At 40.8% G+C, this 25,525-nt stretch overlaps 1 protein-coding gene across 5 annotated transcripts in view; it reads right to left on the bottom strand.

The window, feature by feature from the left end:
* Positions 1-949: 949 nt before the first annotated feature.
* Positions 950-25,525, bottom strand: part of LOC127881423 (transient receptor potential cation channel subfamily M member-like 2) — a 74,047-nt gene continuing 49,471 nt past the window's right edge. For 4 of the 5 annotated variants that reach the window (XM_052429298.1, XM_052429299.1, XM_052429300.1 and 1 more), the window contains 6 exons: positions 18,508-18,699; positions 15,309-15,519; positions 14,784-14,906; positions 14,267-14,424; positions 3,796-3,919; positions 950-1,595 (listed from right to left, as the gene is read on the bottom strand). In XM_052429298.1, the coding sequence (XP_052285258.1) occupies positions 1,491-1,595; positions 3,796-3,919; positions 14,267-14,424; positions 14,784-14,906; positions 15,309-15,519; positions 18,508-18,699 (913 nt within the window). In that variant the 3' untranslated portion in view covers positions 950-1,490. The remainder of the gene's footprint in view (positions 1,596-3,795; positions 3,920-14,266; positions 14,425-14,783; positions 14,907-15,308; positions 15,520-18,507; positions 18,700-25,525) is intronic. The other variant, XM_052429303.1, reaches the window with a different exon arrangement.

The following is a 25,525-nucleotide window of genomic DNA, read 5'->3' as shown; positions in this document are numbered from 1 at the left end:
ACAAGTTACAATTGATTGGGTTTAAAAATCACGTGAGGTTTTAGTCAAAATATAAGAAAATATATCTGAGGTTATTACAAAAGTTGTTAAAGACACAATTAAGGTAACAGTAATTTCGACATATACATGACAACTTATTACAATGATTATGATCTGAATTAAGCAAAGGGATCTCACAATATTAAGACCATGATTATTTATGCATGCGTTAAATATAAACAAATAAACAATTTATGAACAAAGACCCAGCAGAATAAAATTTCAATAACAAATTTCATGTTAGTACAAAATAGCATTTTGAGATCTAGCAAATATACAAGCAAAACTTTCTTAAAAAAGAAGTTGATGTTTTTAAAACAAATAAAAATTAAACACAATAACTTCAAAAATATTCCTTAGTATAAAAAGAGTCAATTTTTTTTAACATGACAACTTTGTTAAGAGTATGAAAAGTATAGTTCATGTAACAAATTTTAATTTCAACAACATACAACAATATGCAGAGGCAAATTACCCCTGAATATATCGAACAACATAGCAATGGGGAATGTATAGAAAAATCAACAACAAAAAGATAAGACTTAACAGGCACTTTTTAAACAATCACTCGCAAATTCATTATTTTACTGGACTAAATATGCCTAACATAACCTAGTTTATTTATTTCCTCCTTATTTGTAGATTTGGTTTTATTCACAGAAATCAAAGGATACTTAAATATTCAACAGAATGTGTACCTTCAATGCTTACTTTATGTGCTTTCTTGAAAATTCAATTTAAATAAGTAATGGCAACGCAGAAACACCATACTGCTGCTTATGGCAATATGAAATACATTAGAATTTTTTTATTTAATAAGCATGTGTTCTTGTTCAGAAATTTCATTTTTACTGCATTAATTGTACATGTTTATCATTTAGCAACGTGAAATCTTGTCACCGATTTCAGATGTATTAAAGGATTTACTCTGCAAGAAAAACTGTCTTATATGCGCTGTAGATTTTTGCAGATGTATTTCAATAGCTTGAAATATTCGCCAAAATTAAGTTCTTAACTGAGTGTTCATATTCTGTCCAGCCCGTGTGTAAATCCCTTAAAACCCTGTTGATTCTGCACTCTGTGTCAGCCTTTCACTTTTTTGTAGACATAAATTACAACTTCACGTAGGTGTGTTAGAGTGACAAGGCCATAATCCTTCTAAAGAATGTCACTTCTTTAGTGTCCTTCATGTACCACAAACCAAGGCAAGTATTGCAAAAATCAGTATTTGTTTGAAAAATATAAAAACTAAAGACAATCACTCCAACATCATTCACAAGGTCTGACCAGCAGCCCAAAGGTATTTTTCTTAAGGCGTCATGAATCTATACAGCTTGCTTTACCAACCCACACTACAGCATTGGTAGGCAAAGTGTATTCATAAAATATCAATCAATGTTACCCATATGCGTCTTGTATACATACAGACTTCTTTAAGATGACACACCCCATCAGTGGTAGGCGTCGTGTATACGTGCTGCCTCCTGGATAATGACATCCTCGTTTCCATACATCTTCACATAGGGAGACACCTCCTTCCAGTTCACACTGAGATCCTAGAAACACATAGGACACACATGTCATCAGGATAGCCTGCTGTCTAGGACACACATGTCAACAGGATAGCCTGCTGTCTAGGACATACATATCAACAGGATAGCCTGCTGTCTAGGACACACATGTCAACAGGATAGCCTGATGTCTAGAACAAACATGTCATTAGGATAGCCTGCTATCTAGGACACACTTATCAACAGGATAGCCTGCTGTCTAGGACATACATGTCAACAAGAAAGTCTGCTGTATTACACACATATGTCAACAGGATAGCCTGCTGCCTAGGACACACATGTAACAGGATAGTCTGCTGTCTCGGACACACATGTCAACATGATAGCATGCTGTCTAGGACACACATGTAACAGGATAGCCTGCTGTCTCTGACACACATGTTAACAGGATAAACTACTGTCTCGGAAACACATGTTAAAAGGATAGCCTGCTGTCTAGGACACACATGTAACAGGATAGCCTGTTGTCTAGGACACACATGTAACAGGATAGCCTGCTGTCTAGGACACCCATGTTAACAGGATAGCCTGCTGTCTAGGATACACATGTAACAGGAGAGCCTTCTGTCTATCACACATATGTCATCAGGATAGCCTGCTGTCTAGGATACACATGTCAACAGGATAGCCTGCTGTCTAGGACACACATGTTAACAAGATAGCTTGCTGTCCGGGACACATATGTCAACAGGATAGCCTGCTGTCTAGGACACACGTGTCAACAGGATAACCTGCTGTCTAGGACACACATGTCAACAGGATAGCCTGCTATCTAGGGCACACATGTCACCAGGATAGCCTGCTGTCTAGTGCACACATGTCATCAGGATAGCCTGCTGTCTAGGACACACATATTAACAGGATAGCCTGCTGTCTAGGACACATATGTCAACAAGAAAGTCTGCTGTATTACACACATATGTCAACATGATAGCCTGCTGTCTAGGACACACATGTAACAGGATAGCCTGCTGTCTCTGACACACATGTTAACAGGATAAACTACTGTCTCGGAAACACATGTTAAAAGGATAGCCTGCTGTCTAGGACACACATGTAACAGGATAGCCTGTTGTCTAGGACACACATGTAACAGGATAGCCTGTTGTCTAGGACACACATGTAACAGGATAGCCTGCTGTCTAGGATACACATGTAACAGGAGAGCCTTCTGTCTATCACACATATGTCATCAGGATAGCCTGCTGTCTAGGATACACATGTCAACAGGATAGCCTGCTGTCTAGGACACACATGTTAACAAGATAGCTTGCTGTCCGGGACACATATGTCAACAGGATAGCCTGCTGTCTAGGACACACGTGTCAACAGGATAACCTGCTGTCTAGGACACACATGTCAACAGGATAGCCTGCTATCTAGGGCACACATGTCACCAGGATAGCCTGCTGTCTAGTGCACACATGTCATCAGGATAGCCTGCTGTCTAGGACACACATATTAACAGGATAGCCTGCTGTCTAGGACACATATGTCATCAGGATAGCCTGCTGTCTAGGACACACATGTCAATAGGAAAGCCTGCTGTCTAGGACACACATGTTAACAGGATAGCCTGCTGTCTAGGACACACATGTCAACAGGATAGCCTGCTGTCTAGGACACACATGTCAACAGAATAGCCTGCTGTCTAGGACACACATGTCAACAGGATAGCCTGCTGTCTTGGACACACATGTCAACAGGATAGCCTGCTGTCTAGGACACACATGTCAACAGGATAGCCTGCTGTCTAGGACACACATGTCAACAGGATAGCCTGCTGTCTAGGACACACATGTCAACAGAATAGCCTGCTGTCTAGGACACACATGTCAACAGGATAGCCTGCTGTCTAAGACACACATGTCAACAGGATGGCCTGCTGTCTAGAAAACAAACTCTGATCACATTATAACCTAATAAAAATACAAAGATGTGCATGTCCACATGCTGGGTAATATGTTTTAAGAGATGTTTGCATGACACTCAAGCCAAGTATAATTGGATGAATGTATTGACATGGGCAAATCTCTATGCGCCCCCCACCCTTGAACTTGAGACACAAAAATGGTAAGAAAGGACTTAACCAAATTTCTATTCATACATTTTTCATATATTAAGTATGCATTTATAAAATGGCAGGTTATTCATAATTGTATAAATGTACATCAAAAGATCTGACCTGTGAAAATGTTAGATCAAATGTGTCCCCCACATCAAAGTGAAAGTTCCACACCTCCGCTTCTACCCAAGCATTGTCTGTGTTCCTGGGGTCGTCTAAGTAGCCCGTGTACAGCATGGAGGCACTGAAGTCATGCATATAAGCTGCAACATTACATATGCTTTCCCACTTTGGTATCATGTTATTTATGTATTCACACAAAACATCATGACTTTGCTAAAAATGATACCAATAAATTGTGTGAGATCAGTGCACTTCACTTTTCAGAAAACACTGTGATGAAAACTCACAATTGCTGCACAGTTACCAACACTAGAACTCTTGATCACACAAGAACACCAACCCTGTTTATTGTCCCCTACCGGTTTCACCAGAGGGGACTTATGGTTTGGGCTCTGTGTTACCGTCTGCCTGTTGGTCCGTCAGTCTGTCACACTTTTCTGGATCCTGCGATAACTTTGAAAGTTCTTCATATTTTTTCATGAAACTTGAAAGATGGACAGATGGCAAAATGGAGATTATGCACGTCATTTTTATTGTGTTCCTAAGTCAAGAATTCTGGTTGCTATGGCAACAAATAGACTAGAAATACTACTGAAAATGGTGGATCCTGCACACTTTTCTGGATCCTGCGACAACTTTAAGAGTTCTTCATATTTTTTCATGAAACTTGAAACATGAATAGATGGCAATATGGACATTATGCAAAACAATTCATTTTCTTCCTACATCAAAAATTCTGGTTGCTATGGCAACAAATTTATTTAAAAAATCTGACAATGGTGGAGCCGGTATGGGACATATATTGCTTGGCAATAGTCTTGTTTATTATAAAGTATAAATTGTTGTCAACTTATTGTACATAGATAATACGTGAATATAAAAGTATCAACATCCTGGATCTGGACCCACCATGTATGCAATCCAGAACAAAACCGTGAGTGTTTTTTTGTTCAATTTTGTGGCCTATAGTGGAACCCATTCCCAATTTAAGTCAAAATGATGCAATTATCCCCCCTTTAAAGGGACCAGGCCCCATTCCCAAAACATAACTTTTGCATATTGCGTGGATACCCAAACATTCCACTTTTGTCTCAAAACACAAACAAAATATGATCAACTTTGACTTTTTTTCCTCCAAATGTGACCCTGACAATTGAAGTTAAAAGAGGGATTTAACACATTACTCATCCTGTTTTAATGGTTTACATTTGTGCCATATTATTTTAAAATTAATTAATATATGGCAAAGTTATAGGTAAAACAATAAAATTAAAGCTGTTTTATGGCCAAAGTTGACTTATGACCTCTAACTATGACCTTGACCTTTGAGGTAAGGCGACCCAGGTTACACAAGACACGCTGATTACTAATGGTGGTCATTTGTGGTAAGTATACAATTGTATGTTGAATGACAACGTTACAGTCTGGGCAAGCTGTTTGATGGCCATATGTCAGCTTTGACCTGTAAGTGTGACCTTGACCTTTGAACTAAGGAGAAGGTGTTACACGAGATCTGTTGTCTATTCATGGTTTAAACATTGTTCCAAGTTATTCAAAACTCTATCAATATACATTGATATTGTTCAGCCCTGGTTCAGGCGCAAGTCTTATATCAGGTATACGCATGTCTTGTATCAGGTATAATTAGTAGCTCGCTTTCAATATAATGGTTATTTTTGTCCATAAAAATAAGTCAACCCAGACTTAAGTTATTCAATTTAATATATTGTCCAGCAAGGAACTTAAAAGAGTTACACATATGATGACATATATTTTTTATTATTTACTGTAAAGTAGTACTGAGCATATTTAATTACAATGTGTTAAAATATTAAACTTGGCACCAGAGTTATTAACAAAAATTCAGGATGGAGTTGTACTATCAATGGAATGGAATTTTTGGCACAGAAAATCTTAGGTATTTATACTTTTCCAGTAACACACTGTGCCCTGTGTCATGCACATGACGAAGTGTGCCATACACATGACACAGTGTGTCTGCAACAACAAAAATTGTGCCTGACACAGTATTCTTTGTGCCTTCTTAACAGGTGCTCAAATAGAATGTTCATAAATATGGACTATTTGTAATGTAAAAACAACTTTAAAATATGCAAAAACATATAACAACATAATAATACCTCAAAGGAACGTTTTCTGCCATGAATTGGATTCATTTCAGCACTTTAACAAATTATTAAACACAAAATGATGTTTAAGGACTTTAAAAGTCGGCTTGACAGAAGTTGCTTAGCAACGGGCACGGTAAAAATCAAGATAGCTGCCGTATATTTCTAAGAAACAAGTGTGAGAGTTTAAAATAAAAAAGCAATGGTTTTAAACAATTCTAACTGTCAAAAATTGGCAGAAATGTGCACAACAGGACTAAAATTTGATAGCTGCTACTTATTTATATGAATTCTTAAATAATGACATTAACTTTAAGAGACAAATGTCCATCTTCAAACCGGAAGTAGGAACATTTTGACAATAACAATGGAGTAAAAATCGTGAGTATGAAGGAAAACTAATTCTAGCCTAAGCATGTGATATTAGTGGCTGGTCTGTAACATATAAAATTGGTCAGCACTATTAATTATATGACCAGGCTAGGAAAAGCAACATGAATGAATGAACAATGAAAACAATTATGCTGTTGACAAGGAAATTCAGGTAACTAGTTTCAATGTAAATTTTGATTAACACTTAAACAAATTTTTTTAAATAAAATTCATTTTAATTATTAAATACTTACCTGTTATCGTATGCTTATACTTTCCAAGGGGAAATAACTCATCCGGAATTTTAACTGGGAATCCGCCACCTCAATACCGTAATACAGGCCAGGTTAAACATAGTGCAATGCAACCTAGCCAAAAATCGGTAACCAACCCTCAATATTCTTTCAATATATATACAAAAATATTAATCGAATAGCGGGGTGGGAGGTGGGACTTACCGATAACAGGTAAGTATTTAATAATTAAAATGAATTTTATTTAAAAAAAATTGTTTTAATGTCATAAATACTGACCTGTTATCGTATGCTGATTTTGCAGCTGCGGTGGGAAGGTTCGTATATATTTTCCCAACACAGTAGAACCCATAAACAGGGTTATCAGCTAATGATATCAAGTAATCTTCGTTAAAACGGTATTAATTATGACTTCTCGGACAGAGTAATATGTCTATGTCGTAAAGAAGACACTACCGTTAGTGAAACCACAACAAGCCCAAACGTATACAAATTGTATTGTTGGCACTTCAGAAAACGAAGATAAAAAGATTACAAGGTGGTCGGATTCCTCCAGTAAACAGCTTAGAGCACGTCAAAAAGTGGGGTGTGATTAATATATGCCCACAAAACAGACAGAGCTCTTAATTCATGCGGTCAGATCCTAAAAAGGAATGAATCCTTAGATAGGATAAGATAAACTTTCCTTAGTCGAGGTCTAACCCCGAGAAATAGAAGCCGCAGACACATCTCCCCCCCCCCTTTTTTTGGGGAAATGAAGAGTGTCTTTGAGAACCTCGAATGGACTTCTGACTAACACTGCTGAGATAGAACTTCAAAGCCCTGATTGCCCAAAGAAGTTTATCCTCATCTTCATGACTACCAGTTTAAGAAAACTTGGAAACTTGAAGGTAGAAGCCATATAGAGGACTTGATATTAAGCAAGGAATCCTGGCTGACACAACAAAGTGAAAACGACAATAGATCCAACTGGAATTGGTCGTATTCAACAGAAAAAGCATGAATTTCAATTCTCCGTATGGTAAAAGCCATAATAAGAAGGAAAACCGTCTTAAAATTATATTGGAACTGTTAATAAGCCTGATGAAAAAGGTTCATAGGGAGCTCATTAAGCATCCCAACATGTTACACAAGTCAAAACCGCTTAAAAAGGTAAAGGAACGAAAAACATAGTGTTGACGTTCCATAGTTTGGATCAGTTCCAAAATAGGTAAGACAGCACAGAGTTGCGATGACTTACACAAAACAAGGTATACGAAAGCATAATCTCTATCCTTTGATGAAGAAAAGAACAAATTTCTTATCATCAAGAAAAAGATGAGAAAAACCTCTATGTATCTAGCAGAGTGATTAAGGTAATAACTATGCTCTCAATTACCCAGTAAAAAATGAATTTCCATAGAACCTTTATACAGTTCTGATAGAATTATCCTTGCACAAGTAACAAGGATTGAAACTCTAACAGAAAAACGTTCTTCTGTAGAGATAACTAAAAGTTATTAATGGCCAGACATGAAGTGGCACATGTTTGGATCAGTAAAAATATGTCTCAGTGAGATATGATATTTGACCTGTGAAGAAGTTTCCTGAAAATAATTGTACAGGAGACTTAAAAGGTCGTAGAACCATAATCCCATGGTTCATTAAGTATATTTCATGAAATTATGGCAAAAACTCAGTTATTGCAAAAACTCACCAAGAACTTGAAGAAGGCAAGATATTCCAGTTTATGTCAATGGACGAATGTATAACAATCGCACACCCTGCTGGATCGATTTCTGTGAACTGCATTGTTGACGTTGTTCAGCATACCGGTATACACTGCGATATACGATCGCATAACGCTAATAACTAGCGTTTGATGATAAACAACATTCTTTGATATACTATGTACACCATGCAACTCGTCTGCAACTTCACTGCCGCGCATGCGCAATTACATTATTGAACCCAACGGAAAAATAATTCGAAAGAAAGAACTGCAGGACAAAACGTCCAACAGGGCGTTGAGACGAACTGGTATGAGAAAGACGATAGAGAAAATTTGTTGTTCTTGCAAAGAACGAATAAGTTCCTGATTTCCAGTTACAAGGAGTGATAATATGATCACCTCCGTGTCTGTAAGTAAACCACGACCGATGTGTGATAGTTGAAACCATCACAAAAGAATCGTGAAAATGCGTTGTAAATGAAAAACAGCAAAAAAGAATTTTCGCTTTTCAAGATGTAGATGTGCAGGTGATATTCGTTAGGATACCACATAATTGAGACAATCAAGATACGTTGTTCTATGTGATCGTCCATAACCTTATCTGCTCACATCTGTATAAGATGTAAGGAAGGTTGTGGTAGAATAAACTATATTCTTGCCAAGATAATCTTCTAGACTAGACACCACTGAATAGTGGTAAATAATGACAAAAAGATGGAAATCTGTGTCATTAAATAATCCCGAGATTAATACAATTATCTTAAAAATAAAGCTGAAACGGACGTAAGAAAAGACGTCTCAGCAGAAGGACCGGTGACCGGACCGGTAAATACCGACCGGTGACCGGAACCATTTGTCAAGGATGGGTGGGCAAAGAAACCACGGCAAGCCGAACTTTCCCACTCCAAACACACTTGAAAATTGGTAGAATAGGACAGTGTTTAACACTTATAAGTTTATGACCTATCTACAGAATATAGCCTCTTCTTGAACCAATAACAGGCGCCTTTAAAATCATGGATAATACAGGTCGCGAAGTCATCGATTTGCGAAGTACGGAAATATGATTGATAGTGGTACCTCCGGAATCGGAGGTGTGATGGCAGAAAAAGGTGAAAACCCTAGGGGTAACCTTAAGCGGGTCCACGCTTGCCGGTAGAATGCATGGAAGTCTTAAATTCTGACTTGATTAATCCATTTACTTCAAGACTTCTAACCGGGACGATTTCCGAAAGGAATACGACCAGTTATAGGAAGACGGCCTGTTATGGCCAGAAGTGTAATAGAAGAATAACTTTAAGATGAGGTCCCTCCAGATCCTAGGATCTAAGATCTGAGTTCAATAGGTCCTAAGCCATCTACAAGACTGTAGCCGCTATGCCGTCAATCTGATAGGCAATCCTATGTATCAGAACTCTTGTTGATTCCAGTAGCTTGAAAATATGCACTGCCGTAGGAGCAATAGAAAAGCAGAAGTCGATACAAATGTCGTCTTGCTAATCCTGCTAGCGTCATTAATGTGTCCCAACTGTTCCGTGACACTGACTGCAAAGTCTGTAGCCGACAGGTAAAGGCGTTTAAAACAATTCATCCTTCGGGTCTCGAACATAAATTAATAGAGGTCAAATAGTAATGTTCGACCTCAATGCTAGTCTCCGAGCCCACTTCAGCCGATCTATCTGCAAGACCAGTAGTCTGCATGTAGCCGGTTGAGATAGAAGTACAAATAACAGATATAGCATGATTTGGTAACCGTCGCCAGTAGAACATCAGTATTGAAAAACACAAAAAGTCATGTAGATTGTTGAATCCATAAAATATAGTATTCAATACAATCATAGCCAGGGGTATACAACTATGTAATGTAGACGATACCCGTGATACTAAAAATTGACCGATGAAAACACAGTGGAATACCGGTAATTGGTAAGTGGTGACCGAACCGGACCGGTCAATGACCGGTAACTGTAGCCCGGTGAACGGACCAGTCATAATATGACCGGTGACGTTACCAGTTAAAGACCGAAAAATGGTGGAATCCATATGGTCTGTTATCAATGTCAAGCACTGCTCGGAAAAGAAGATCATGCCAAAAAATCCAATCCGATGGCGATGAGACATCACTTATTCTGACCGGTGATCAGTGATCGGTGATATGACCGATGAATGGTGACCGATGTCCGGTGATCGGGACCGGTATAATATAACTGCGTCAGAATGGAAATATCTGGTGCAGAAGAATGACCATCCAAGAAGTCATCTGATAATGTTAACCGGAAAAACAACGGTAGATTATCAGTATTAATAGGCATAAGTGTCCTTGTAGTCGTAGTGGAGAAAAGAACAGCTTATCCCGAAGCCTGAATGTTAAACGAACTAGTGTTCGTATACAACTACGGCTCGGTGACTGCAACATGTGTGGATGCCATAAGAAGAACCATCACACGTGGAATGGAGACATGATATTCCTAAAGGAATAAAATGGAGAACGTCGATGTGACCAGTAGGTTCATTAACGCCTACGTGAGAAGTGGCGACATCCATATAACTTCGATGCCGAAATATTGTTCGGCTACGCTGGAAATATTGTCTTCTACAATATTGTCTCCGTGAGCATTGACATGATCGCTTACGAGCGTATCAACGCCGAGAACTGCTCAATGAAGGAGAGGTATGTTCGATAACTATCCAGTGGTGCTCAATGCAGTCCGCTGATGTCTACGTGAAGGTTGACGACGTCCTCGTTTCCTGTGATGTCGAGATCTGGATCGGCCGAGTTGTGGATCGGCTGCGATGAGACCGAGATCTTCTAGAATAACGTCTCCGTGAGTGACGACGTGATCGCTTACGAGAGCCGCGACGATGAGAACTGCTCGACGAAGAAGAGCGTGTCCGATGTCTTATCCTTGATGAAGACGATGTATTCAACGAAGAATAGGAGAATAATTCAATGAAGAAGACCGAGTTCTTCTTCTTGACCGGTGCTGGTGTTATCGGTGGCAGGCCTAACTGATGACTGTTGACCGGTGACCAGAGCGGTGATCAATGACCGGACCGGTGACCGGACCGGACCGTTGACATGACCGGACCGGTGACATGACCGGACCGGTGATATGACCGGTGACCGGACCGGACCGGTGACATGACCGGTGACATGACCGGTGACCGGACCGGACCGGTGATCAATGACCGGACCGGTGACATGACCGGTGACCGGACCGGTGACATGACCGGTGACCGGACCGGTGACATGACCGGTGACCGGACCGGACCGGTGACCGGACCGGACCGGTGACCGGACCGGACCGGTGATCAATGACCGGACCGGTGACCGGACCGGTGACATGACCGGTGACCGGACCGGTGACATGACCGGTGACATGACCGGTGACCGGACCGGACCGGTGATCAATGACCGGACCGGTGACCGGACCGGTGACATGACCGGTGACCGGACCGGTGACATGACCGGTGACCGGACCGGTGACATGACCGGTGACCGGACCGGACCGGTGACCGGACCTGACCGGTGATCAATGACCGGACCGGTGACCGGACCGGACCGGTGACATGACCGGTGACCGGGGCGGACCGGTGATCAATGACCGGACCGGACCGGTGACATGACCGGTGACCGGACCGGACCGGTGACATGACCGGTGACCGGACCGGTGATCAATGACCGGACCGGACCGGTGACATGACCGGTGACCGGACCGGCCGGTCAGACAACGATCAATGGTCCGTGATCAACGTCCCCGGTGACGTACCGGTCATATCATGACCAGTGTTTTCACCGGATAATGACCGTATGGCGGATGCCAAATGGTCCGGCATTGGTCGATGTCCTTGACCAATGCCATCGGGCAAAGACCGGCTGACGGGTGTCGCCATATGGTCTGATGTTGACCGACTGTCTAAGAGACTTAGCATAGTACGGTCGCGATCGTGCCCGATACCCGGTGACTGATACTGCAACTATCATCCATGATCTGCGAAGTCACCGGGTATTTATCCACTCTTGTTTCTGCGACCATCATGTAGTCGAATATATGAAAAACAAGAGCAAAGCATATTCAACCATAAACTGGTCACAGACCAGATTATCATACGGCACATAAAATCATTATTTGACCATAATGAAAATTATAATAATACTGCCGTAGATCATAAATTAAACAAAAGTTTAATTCAAAACAGATGAAAAATAAAATGACGATCAATTAGATTGTCATACGGAACGTTAAAATCATTATTGCACACAATGGCAAATGATAAACAATCTGTCAATAGAAGAACACGCTTTGCACGATCTCGTAACACATTAGAAGAACATGCTTTGCACGTTCTAGCAATGTATTAGAAGAGCACGTTTTGCACGTGGTCGTTCGCGCCTGAAAACACCCAGCATGGTAGAAATAAACCATTGTTCGATAAAAACAAGCATGGCTTACCTTTTACAAATGAAACAAAATCCATTAAATCCACACAAATTAATCCGAATGAGAAATAAAAAGATAAATAACACAATTTATCTATTCAAAACCCCAATCAACCAAGTGAAAAACAATATTTTAATTCAGAGCCGTAAAAGACACGTATACACCTGGTTGATCCGGAAAGAATATTGAGGGTTGGTTACCGATTTTTGGCTAGGTTGCATTGCACTATGTTTAACCTGGCCTGTATTACGGTATTGAGGTGGCGGATTCCCAGTTAAAATTCCGGATGAGTTATTTCCCCTTGGAAAGTATAAGCATACGATAACAGGTCAGTATTTATGACATTAAAATAATGAACTATGCACTGGGTTGTTACAATATGATTGGACGGTTTTACCACTGTAAAATAAATACTTTTGCAGCAATATGCAATTCAAGCTAAACAAGAATATTAGTGATACTGATGGATGCACCACGATGATGCGCTTTGTCAATCTATGTGTTAATAACCACCTTAAAAAACTATTATTAGCCTTGGTGACCTTGACCCCAGTGACCTCAAACCTCATCAAAAGGTAGAGATCCATGCAAGGTACCTACATGCCAAATATGTAAGAGATTGTTAAAATATTGAAGGCGCTATACGAGAAACTGTAACAAAATTGTGACGGAAAAATCTATTTTAAGCCTCAGTGACATTGACCCCAGTGACCTCAAACCTCATCGAAATGTAGAGGTCCATGCAAGGTACCTACATGCCAAATATGTAAGAGAACGGAAAAATATTGAAGGTGCTATGAGAAACTGAAACAAAATTGTGACTGAAATATACATTATTAGCCTCGGTGACCTTGACCACAGTGACCTCAAACCTCATGAAAAGGTAGAGGTCCATGCAAGGTACCAACGAGCCAAATATGTAAGAGATCGGAAAAAATATTGAAGGTGCTATGAGAAACTGTAAGAAAATTGTGACAGAAAAATCTATTATTAGCCTCGGTGACCTTGACCCCAGTGACCTCAAACCTCATCAAAAGGTAGAGGTTCATGCAAGGTACCTACATGCCAAATATGTAAGAGATCAGACAAATATTGAAGGTGCTATGAGAAACTGTAACAAAAGTGTGACGAAAAAATCTATTATTAACCTTGGTGATCTTGACCTTGACCCCAGTGACCTCAAACCTCATGAAAAGGTAGAGGTTCATGCAAGGTACCTACATGCCAAATATGTAAGAGATCGGTAAAATATTGAAGGCGCTATGAGAAACTGTAACAAAAGTGTGACAGAAGGAAGGAAGTAAGGAAGGAACTTCAAACTGGCAACAATATGCTCCCCGAAAATTTTCGGGGAGCATAAAAAGGTACAAAAGATGCAATAGTTCACATTCTATTAATGTGATTGTACCACATTAATAACGTGATTGTTTTACCACTAAATGAGCAATGATTTTGTAGTTGCTTGCTACACACAAATGCAAAAGACAGAAAGGCAAGGGCAAATTTAGTTTTTTCCTCAATGAAGAATTAGTAGGAGCGTAAGAAAACAAAGTCCAGTACCAGAATCCCTTAGAATCAACCTCGCTCCGCAGGTTGGTATGTGAGTTGTGGTCGGCCCTGTGGGAAGGCGATGGCACCTGGGCAAGCACCGGCATGTCCTGGGGAGATACAGGGCCAGTAGAGCCATCAGCCAGGGCACACGCAAACTGGGAGAAGAACTGGAGACGCAATCATGAGACAATGAACTAAAGAATTAATTGAAAAAATGCTCAATCAAGGCTCAATTGTATATGTCATTTACATTGGAAAAGATTAGTTCATTTAACTTTCGTAAAATATCAAATTAAAATTGGATTTTTTTTAAACAAATTATATATCAATCAGAAAATTGTAGTATGCAGTAATCATAGTAAGGGCAGCAGATTTGATGATAATTGTCGGTTAAAAATGAAACTCAATCTGTGGTTATAATTGTCCTGTGCATTAAGACTGTACCAGCCCAGCCAATGCCTAGATCATATCTCTCTGATCAAACATGTCATTTTGTGACACACAATCATCAACATTAAACCCCTACCTGGATCATATCTCTCTGATCAAATTTGTCATATCGTGATACACTCTCCTCCACATTGAACACCTGGGTCATGAAAGCGTGGCACAGGATGCTGTACAGATTACTCAGTCCGTGTAAGATTTCCTGAAAACAAATAGACAGTAATAATTAAATAACCCAAATGAATTAGAATAACACTAACAACTGCTCTACAATAAATGGGGAACATTTCAATCATAGACAGTGACACATAAGGAATGTTAAAATACACATGAAAGACTCGTTCCTGTTACCCCAAATCATCCAGTTTAAATTATCTTTCATGTTGGTATTTAAAGACCTGTATTATGTATTGTGCAAATGGAAATCAAAACTATGAGCCTCTATCTGGGAAAACTGGCCTTTATGCATTTGAGTATGAGCAGTTTGCACAAGCTTATCAGGGACGACACTTTCCACTTTCACGGTATTGTTTGTTTCAAGGATGTCTTCTTAGAGAAAATCCAGTTAAGAGAGAAACTTCATGCACATGCATTAGGCCTGTACCCCTGGCAGTGTGAAGCTGGTGTCAGTGAAGCTGTCTTTGTGCACAGTGATGAACTCCAGTACACGCTTGCCCTCCACACACAGGTACTCTGTGCCAGGGTTCGGGCCACACTTCCTGCGCCAGCGTGTCACCACTGCCTTGATCATGTGGTTTGGACCCCAGCGCCACAGGATCCCCTTGCCTCGCAGCCCTGTACGACCCATCGGGTTCCTATGCAAACATACAGTCGTCATAGGTAGATATTAAAGCGGAAAGTGTCTGTCATGATTAGGTCTGTGCAGACAACACTGACTAATCTGGGAAGACACTTTACAAATAGATACCTTGTTCTACGTGCAGTACAGCAATTGTAAATATTTTTAATATTACTAATGTTTTAAATAACATAGTAGAATTGAAATTGGTACATTATATGATTTAAATTATCTTAATCATTTTAGGAGAGGCAGCGTTGGGATTTGCTAAGAAATCATATAGTAAATACATATTGAAACAAGAGCACCGCCTTGCGGGTGCAGACCGCTCATCTATTTTCTTTTTAAAGGTGAAGGGACTCTCATTTTCAATCACAAAGGAGGGAGGAGTGGAGTGAAGAGGGGTGTATAGTGTGGGGTTGTGGACATTTATTACATTATCTTCCAAAAAAGCGAAAAAAAAAAAAAAAAATAAAAAAATCGGGGGGGGGGGGGGGTATAGTGTGAGGGTGTGGTGATAATTTGTGAGATGATCTTAAAAAAAAAAAAAAAAAAAAAAAAAAAATCAAAAAAAAAATTTGGGGGGGGGGGTGGGGGGGGGTGGGGTGGGGGTATAGTGTGAGGGTGTGGTGGTCATTTGTGAGATGATCTTATAAAAAAAAAAAAAAAAAAAAAAAAAATTAGGGGGGGGGGGAGGGGGGGGAGGGGGGGGGAGGGCACGGGGGATGGTTTGGGTGAAGTCTATTGTGGTATGTCAGGTAAGAGTAGTTTCATCAAAGTATCAATCAAATCTAATCATAAATAAAGAAGTTATGGCAATTTTAGCAAAATTTAATAATTTGACCTTGAGAGTCAAGGTCATTCAAAGGTCAAAGTAAAATTCAAGTTGCCAGGTACAGTAACCTCATGATAGCATGTAAGTATTTGAAGTTTGAAAGCAATAGCCTTGATACTTCGAGTGGATCGAAACACAAAATTTAACCATATATTAAAAGTTACTAAGTCAAAAAAGGGCCATAATTCCGTAACAATGACAACCAGAGTTATGCAACTTGTCCTTTTACTGTACCCTTATGATAGTTTGTGAGTGTTCCAAGTATGAAAGCAATATCTATGATACTTTAGGGGTAAAGTGACCAAAACATAAATCTTAACCAAATTTTCAATTTTCTAAGTATAAAGGGCCCATAATTCCGTCCAAATGCCAGTCAGAGTTACATAACTTTGCCTGCACCGTCCCCTTATGATAGTTCATAAATCTTGCAAGTATGAAAGCAATAGCTTTGATACTGTAGGAATAAAGTGGACCTAAACACAAAACTTAATCAAATTTTCAATTTTCTAAGTATAAAAAGGGCACATAATTCTGTCAAAATGCCAGTCAGAGTTACATTACTTTGCCTGCACAGTCCCCTTATGATAGTTAGTAAGTGTTGCAAGTATGAAAGCAATAGCTTTGATGCTTAAAGGGGCCTTTTCACAGATTTTGGCATTTTTTAACTTATTCATTAAATGCTTTATATTGATAAATGTAAACATTGGATCGTAAAAGCTCCAGTAAAAAATCAAGAATAAAATTAAAAAAAGGAAAAGAACATTGCCCGGAGCAGGTTTCGAACCAGTGACCCCTGGAGTCCTGCCAGAGTCCTGAAGTAAAAACGCTTTAGCCTACTGAGCTATTCCGCCAAGTACACATACCTGTCGTATTTTATACCTTATATAAGCAATCTTCGTAGTTTCACAAAATTTAACGACAAAAACAGAACTCTCCAAATTATTCAATCGTTTCGCGTTGCAACGCTTTATAATTTTTAGGTTTTAAAATCGTCAAAAGATGCATATACTGGCTTTATTAGACCATGGTAAATGTTCAGTATTACTGTTTCCTCACAAATATCATAACTAAAACGAAAATTTGCGAATCTGAAACAACTTTTTTCAATTTTTTCAATTTACCAAAGCGTGAAAAGATCCCTTTAAGGAATAAAATGGACCTAAACACAAAACTTAACCAAAATTGTCAATTTTCTAAGTATAAAAAGGGCACATAATTCTGTCAAAATGCATGCCAGAGTTATCTAACTTTGCCTGCCCAGTCCCCTCATGATAGTAAGTAAGTGTACCAAGTTTGAATGCAATAGCATTGATACTTACTGAGAAAAGTGGAACTAAACGCAAAACTTAACCAAAATTTGCAATTTTTTAAGTATAAAAAGGGCACATAATTCTGTCAAAATGCACGCCAGAGTTATCTAACTTTGCCTGCCTAGTCCCCTCATGATAGTAAGTAAGTGTACCAAGTTTGAATGCAATATCATTGATACTTTCTGAGAAAAGTGGACCTAAACGCAAAACTTAACCGGACGCCGACGCCAACGCCAACGCCAACGCCAACGCCGACGCCGACGCCAAGGTGATGACAATAGCTCATAATTTTTTTTCAAAAAATAGATGAGCTAATAAAAACTACTAGATGGTACTTAAGTATATTAACAGCAACTAAAAGACTGATTTTACAATAACAATGAAATTCTACTTTATTAATTGTGAGATTTAAATTGTGCTGTGTTTAAAAATATATACTTGAAATCTGTAATTCTACACTTTTTCAATATTTATAACAGAGATATAACATAACACTAAACTTCTGATGCCTAATTTGCATGCACAAAAAACAATCCAAACAAACGTTGTTTGAGTATCTTACATTATATGTAATGAGCCTTGTTCAGGGAAAATGGGGCTTAATGCATATGTCTGAAGTGCCATCCCAGATAAGCCTGTGCATTATGAAGGCTAATCTGGGATGAAACTTGCCACCTTAATAGGATTTTATCTACGAAGAATCTTCTTTTGAACAAAAAAATACCATACATGCAGACGTGTCCTCCCTGATTAGACTGCACAAGATTTCACAGGCTAATCTGGGACAACACTTTACACACATTCATTAAGCTAAGTTTTCCCATAACAAAGTCCAATGCAGAGTGGGTGTTTCACATACTGAGGCAGACTGAGACTGTCAAGTACATATCTCAAGGGCTTGTTGTCCATGGTGATCCAGGACCTGCGGTCTATCTCCCTCCGTTGATCCCTCTCCATATACGTCACCACTGTGTTCCATTTGGGACCAAAGTCAGCAACAGGGGTCATCTGCGCTCCATCCTCTAACCCGCCTTCTACCTTCTTTTTGATCCTAAACAAGTTAAAGAAATATTAGGCTCATTCTGGGCTTCAAGCATGAGCACTCTACACAGTCTAATCAAGGACAGCACTCTACACAGTCTAATCAAGGACAGCACTCTACACAGTCTAATCAAGGACAGCACTCTACACAGTCTAATCAAGGACAGCACTCTGCACAGTCTAATCAAGGACAGCACTTCACTCTGCACAGTCTAATCAAGGACAGCACTTCACTCTGCACAGTCTAATCAAGGACAGCACTCTACAGTCTAATCAAGGACAGCACTTCACTCTACACAGTCTAATCAAGGACAGCACTTCACTCTACACAGTCTAATCAAGGACAGCACTTCACTCTGCACAGTCTAATCAAAGACAGCACTTCACTCTGCACAGTCTAATCAAGGACAGCACTTCACTCTACACAGTCTAATCAAGGACAGCACTTCACTCTACACAGTCTAATCAAGGACAGCACTTCACTCTACACAGTCTAATCAAGGACAGCACTCTACACAGTCTAATCAAGGACAGCACTCTACACAGTCTAATCAAGGACAGCACTCTACACAGTCTAATCAAGGACAGCACTCTACACAGTCTAATCAAGGACAGCACTTCACTCTACACAGTCTAATCAAGGACAACACTTCACTCTACACAGTCTAATCAAGGACAGCACTTCACTCTACACAGTCTTATCAGGGACATCACTCTACACAGTCTAATCAAGGACAGCACTTCACTCTACACAGTCTAATCAAGGACAGAACTCTACACAGTCTAATCAAGGACAGCACTTCACTCTACACAGTCTAATCAAGGACAGCACTTCACTCTACACAGTCTAATCAAGGACAGCACTTCACTCTACACAGTCTAATCAAGGACAGCACTTCACTCTACACAGTTTAATCAAGGACAGCACTCTACACAGACTAATCAAGGACAGCACTTCACTCTACACAGTCTAATCAAGGACAGCACTTCACTCTACACAGTCTAATCAAGGACAGCACTTCACTTTGCAAAGTCTAATCAAGGACAGCACTTCACTCTGCACAGTCTAATCAAGGACAGCACTTCACTCTGCACAGTCTAATCAAGGACAGCACTCTACACAGTCTAATCAAGGACAGCACTCTACTCTACACAGACTAATCAAGGACAGCACTTCACTCTACACAGTCTAATCAAGGACAGCACTTCACTCTACACAGTCTAATCAAGGACAGCACTTCACTCTACACAGTCTAATCAAGGACAGAACTTCACTCTACAGAGTCTAATCAAGGACATCACTCTGCACAGTCTAATCAAGGACAGGACTTCAGTCTACACAGTCTAATCAAGGACAGCACTTCACTCTACACAGTCTAATCAAGGACAGCACTCTACACAGTCTAATCAAGGACAGCACTTCACTCTGCACAGTCTAATCAGGGACAGCACTCTACACAGTCTAATCAAGGACAGCACTTCACTCTATATAGTCTAATCAAGGACAGCACTTCACTCTACACAGTCTAATCAAGGACAGCACTTCACTCTACAGTCTAATCAAGGACAGCACTGCACTCTTCACAGTCTAATCAAGGACAGCACTTCACTCTACACAGTCTAATCAAGGACAGCACTTCACTCTGCACAGTCTTATCAAGGACATCACTCTACACAGTCTAATCAAGGACAGCACTCTACTCTACACAGACTAATCAAGGACACCACTTCACTCTGCACAGTCAAGGACAGCACTTCACTCTACACAGTCTAATCAAGGACAGCACTTCACTCTGCACAGTCTAATCAAAGACAGCACTTCACTCTACACAGTCTAATCAAGGACAGCACTCTACACAGTCTAATCAAGGACAGCACTGCACTCTACACAGTCTTATCAAGGACAGCACTCTACACAGTCTAATCAAGGACAGCACTTCACTCTACACAGTCTAATCAAGGACAGCACTTCACTCTACACAGTCTAATCAAGGACAGCACTTCACTCTACACAGTCTAATCAAGGACAGCACTTCACTCTACACAGTCTAATCAAGGACAGCACTTCACTCTACACAGTCTAATCAAGGACAGCACTTCACTCTACACAGTCTAATCAAGGACAGCACTCTACACAGTCTAATCAAGGACAGCACTTCACTCTACACAGTCTAATCAAGGACAGAACTTCACTCTGCACAGTCTAATCAAGGACAGCACTTCAGTCTACACAGTTTTATCAAGGACAGCACTGCACTCTACACAGTCTAATCAAGGACAGCACTTCAGTCTACACAGTCTAATCAAGGACAGCACTTCACTCTACACAGTCTTATCAAGGACAGCACTTCACTCTGCACAGTCTAATCAAGGACAGCACTTCACTCTACACAGTCTAATCAAGGACAGCACTGCACTCTACACAGTCTTATCAGGGACATCACTCTACACAGTCTAATCAAGGACAGCACTTCACTCTGCACAGTCTTATCAGGGACATCACTCTACACAGTCTAATCAAGGACAGCACTTCACTCTACACAGTCTTATCAAGGACATCACTCTACACAGTCTAATCAAGGACAGCATTTCACTCTACACAGTCTAATTAAGGACAGCACTTCACTCTACACAGTCTAATCAAGGACAGCACTTCACTATACAAAGTCTAATAAAGGACAGCACTTCACTCTACACAGTCTAATCAAGAACAGCACTGCACTCTACACAGTTTTATCAAGGATATCACTCTACACAGTCTATTCAAGGACAGCATTTCACTCTACACAGTCTAATCAAGGACAGCACTTCACTCTGCACAGTCTCATCAAGGACAGCACTTCACTCTACAGTCTAATCAAGGACAGCACTTCAGTCTACACAGTCTTATCAAGGACAGCACTGCACTCTTCACAGTCTAATCAAGGACAGCACTCTACACAGTCTAATCAAAGACAGCACTTCACTCTACACAGTCTAATCAAGGACAGCACTCTACACAGTCTTATCAAGGACAGCACTCTACACAGTCTAATCAAGGACAGCACTTCACGCTACACAGTCTAATCAAGGACAGCACTTCACTCTGCACAGTCTAATCAAGGACAGCACTTCACTCTGCACAGTCTAATCAAGGACAGCACTTCACTCTACACAGTCTAATCAAGGACAGCACTTTACTCTGCACAGTCTAATCAAGGACAGCACTCTACACAGTCTAATCAAGGACAGCACTTCACTCTACACAGTCTAATCAAGGACAGCACTTCACTCTACACAGACTTATCAAGGACAGCACTCTACACAGTCTAATCAAGGACAGCACTTCACTCTACACAGTCTAATCAAGGACAGCACTTCACTCTACACAGTTTAATCAAGGACAGCACTTCACTCTGCACAGTCTAATCAAGGACAGCACTTCACTCTGCAGTCTAATCAAGGACAGCACTTCACTCTACACAGTCTAATCAAGGACAGCACTTCACTCTGCACAGTCTAATCAAGGACAGCACTCTACACAGTCTAATCAAGGACAGCACTCTACACAGTCTAATCAAGGACAGCACTCTGCACAGTCTAATCAAGGACAGCACTTCACTCTACACAGTCTTATTAAGGACAGCACTTCACTCTACACAGTCTAATCAAGGACAGCACTTCACTCTACACAGTCTAATCAAGGACAGCACTTCACTCTGCACAGTCTAATCAAGGACAGCACTTCACTCTACACAGACTAATCAAGGACAGCACTCTACACAGTCTAATCAAGGACAGCACTCTACACAGTCTAATCAAGGACAGCACTTCACTCTGCACAGTCTAATCAAGGACAGCACTTCACTCTACACAGTCTAATCAAGGACAGCACTTCACTCTGCACAGTCTAATCAAGGACAGCAGTTCACTCTACACAGACTAATCAAGGACAGCACTCTACACAGTCTAATCAAGGACAGCACTTCACTCTACACAGTCTAATCAAGGACAGCACTTCACTCTACACAGTCTAATCAAGGACAGCACTTCACTCTGCACAGTCTAATCAAGGACAGCACTTCACTCTACACAGACTAATCAAGGACAGCACTTCACTCTGCACAGTCTAATCAAGGACAGCACTGCACTCTACACAGACTAATCAAGGACAGCACTTCACTCTGCACAGTCTAATCAAGGACAGCACTTCACTCTACACAGTCTAATCAAGGACAGCACTTCACTCTACACAGACTAATCAAGGACAGCACTCTACACAGTCTAATCAAGGACAGCACTCTACACAGTCTAATCAAGGACAGCACTTCACTCTCCACAGTCTAATCAAGGACAGCAGTTCACTCTGCACAGTCTAATCAAGGACAGCACTCTACACAGTCTAATCAAGGACAGCACTACACTCTACACAGTCTAATCAAGGACAGCACTTCACTCTACACAGTCTAATCAAGGACAGCACTTCACTCTACACAGTCTAATCAAGGACAGCACTTCACTCTGCACAGTCTAATCAAGGACAGCAGTTCACTCTACACAGACTAATCAAGGACAGCACTCTACACAGTCTAATCAAGGACAGCACTTCACTCTACACAGTCTAATCAAGGACAGCACTTCACTCTACACAGTCTAATCAAGGACAGCACTTCACTCTGCACAGTCTAATCAAGGACAGCACTTCACTCTACACAGACTAATCAAGGACAGCACTTCACTCTGCACAGTCTAATCAAGGACAGCACTGCACTCTACACAGACTAATCAAGGACAGCACTTCACTCTGCACAGTCTAATCAAGGACAGCACTTCACTCTACACAGTCTAATCAAGGACAGCACTTCACTCTACACAGACTAATCAAGGACAGCACTCTACACAGTCTAATCAAGGACAGCACTTCACTCTCCACAGTCTAATCAAGGACAGCAGTTCACTCTGCACAGTCTAATCAAGGACAGCACTCTACACAGTCTAATCAAGGACAGCACTACACTCTACACAGTCTAATCAAGGACAGCACTTCACTCTACACAGTCTAATCAAGGACTGCACTTCACTCTACACAGTCTAATCAAGGACAGCACTCTACACAGTCTAATCAAGGACAGCACTTCACTCTACACAGTCTAATCAAGGACAGCACTCTACACAGTCTAATCAAGGACAGCACTCTACACAGTCTAATCAAGGACAGCACTTCACTCTACACAGTCTAATCAAGGACAGCACTCTACACAGTCTAATCAAGGACAGCACTCTACACAGTCTAATCAAGGACAGCACTTCACTCTACACAGTCTAATCAAGGACAGCACTTCACTCTACACAGTTTAATCAAGGACAGCACTTCACTCTGCACAGTCTAATCAAGGACAGCACTTCACTCTGCAGTCTAATCAAGGACAGCACTTCACTCTACACAGTCTAATCAAGGACAGCACTTCACTCTGCACAGTCTAATCAAGGACAGCACTCTACACAGTCTAATCAAGGACAGCACTCTACACAGTCTAATCAAGGACAGCACTCTGCACAGTCTAATCAAGGACAGCACTTCACTCTACACAGTCTTATTAAGGACAGCACTTCACTCTACACAGTCTAATCAAGGACAGCACTTCACTCTACACAGTCTAATCAAGGACAGCACTTCACTCTGCACAGTCTAATCAAGGACAGCACTTCACTCTACACAGACTAATCAAGGACAGCACTCTACACAGTCTAATCAAGGACAGCACTCTACACAGTCTAATCAAGGACAGCACTTCACTCTACACAGTCTAATCAAGGACAGCACTTCACTCTACACAGTCTAATCAAGGACAGCACTTCACTCTGCACAGTCTAATCAAGGACAGCAGTTCACTCTACACAGACTAATCAAGGACAGCACTCTACACAGTCTAATCAAGGACAGCACTTCACTCTACACAGTCTAATCAAGGACAGCACTTCACTCTACACAGTCTAATCAAGGACAGCACTTCACTCTGCACAGTCTAATCAAGGACAGCACTTCACTCTACACAGACTAATCAAGGACAGCACTTCACTCTGCACAGTCTAATCAAGGACAGCACTGCACTCTACACAGACTAATCAAGGACAGCACTTCACTCTGCACAGTCTAATCAAGGACAGCACTTCACTCTACACAGTCTAATCAAGGACAGCACTTCACTCTACACAGACTAATCAAGGACAGCACTCTACACAGTCTAATCAAGGACAGCACTCTACACAGTCTAATCAAGGACAGCACTTCACTCTCCACAGTCTAATCAAGGACAGCAGTTCACTCTGCACAGTCTAATCAAGGACAGCACTCTACACAGTCTAATCAAGGACAGCACTACACTCTACACAGTCTAATCAAGGACAGCACTTCACTCTACACAGTCTAATCAAGGACAGCACTTCACTCTACACAGTCTAATCAAGGACAGCACTTCACTCTGCACAGTCTAATCAAGGACAGCAGTTCACTCTACACAGACTAATCAAGGACAGCACTCTACACAGTCTAATCAAGGACAGCACTTCACTCTACACAGTCTAATCAAGGACAGCACTTCACTCTACACAGTCTAATCAAGGACAGCACTTCACTCTGCACAGTCTAATCAAGGACAGCACTTCACTCTACACAGACTAATCAAGGACAGCACTTCACTCTGCACAGTCTAATCAAGGACAGCACTGCACTCTACACAGACTAATCAAGGACAGCACTTCACTCTGCACAGTCTAATCAAGGACAGCACTTCACTCTACACAGTCTAATCAAGGACAGCACTTCACTCTACACAGACTAATCAAGGACAGCACTC

Source organism: Dreissena polymorpha, chromosome 5, assembly GCF_020536995.1.
Source record: "Dreissena polymorpha isolate Duluth1 chromosome 5, UMN_Dpol_1.0, whole genome shotgun sequence".
Lineage (NCBI taxonomy): Eukaryota > Metazoa > Mollusca > Bivalvia > Myida > Dreissenidae > Dreissena > Dreissena polymorpha.
This window is presented reverse-complemented; position numbering and strand designations above follow the sequence as displayed.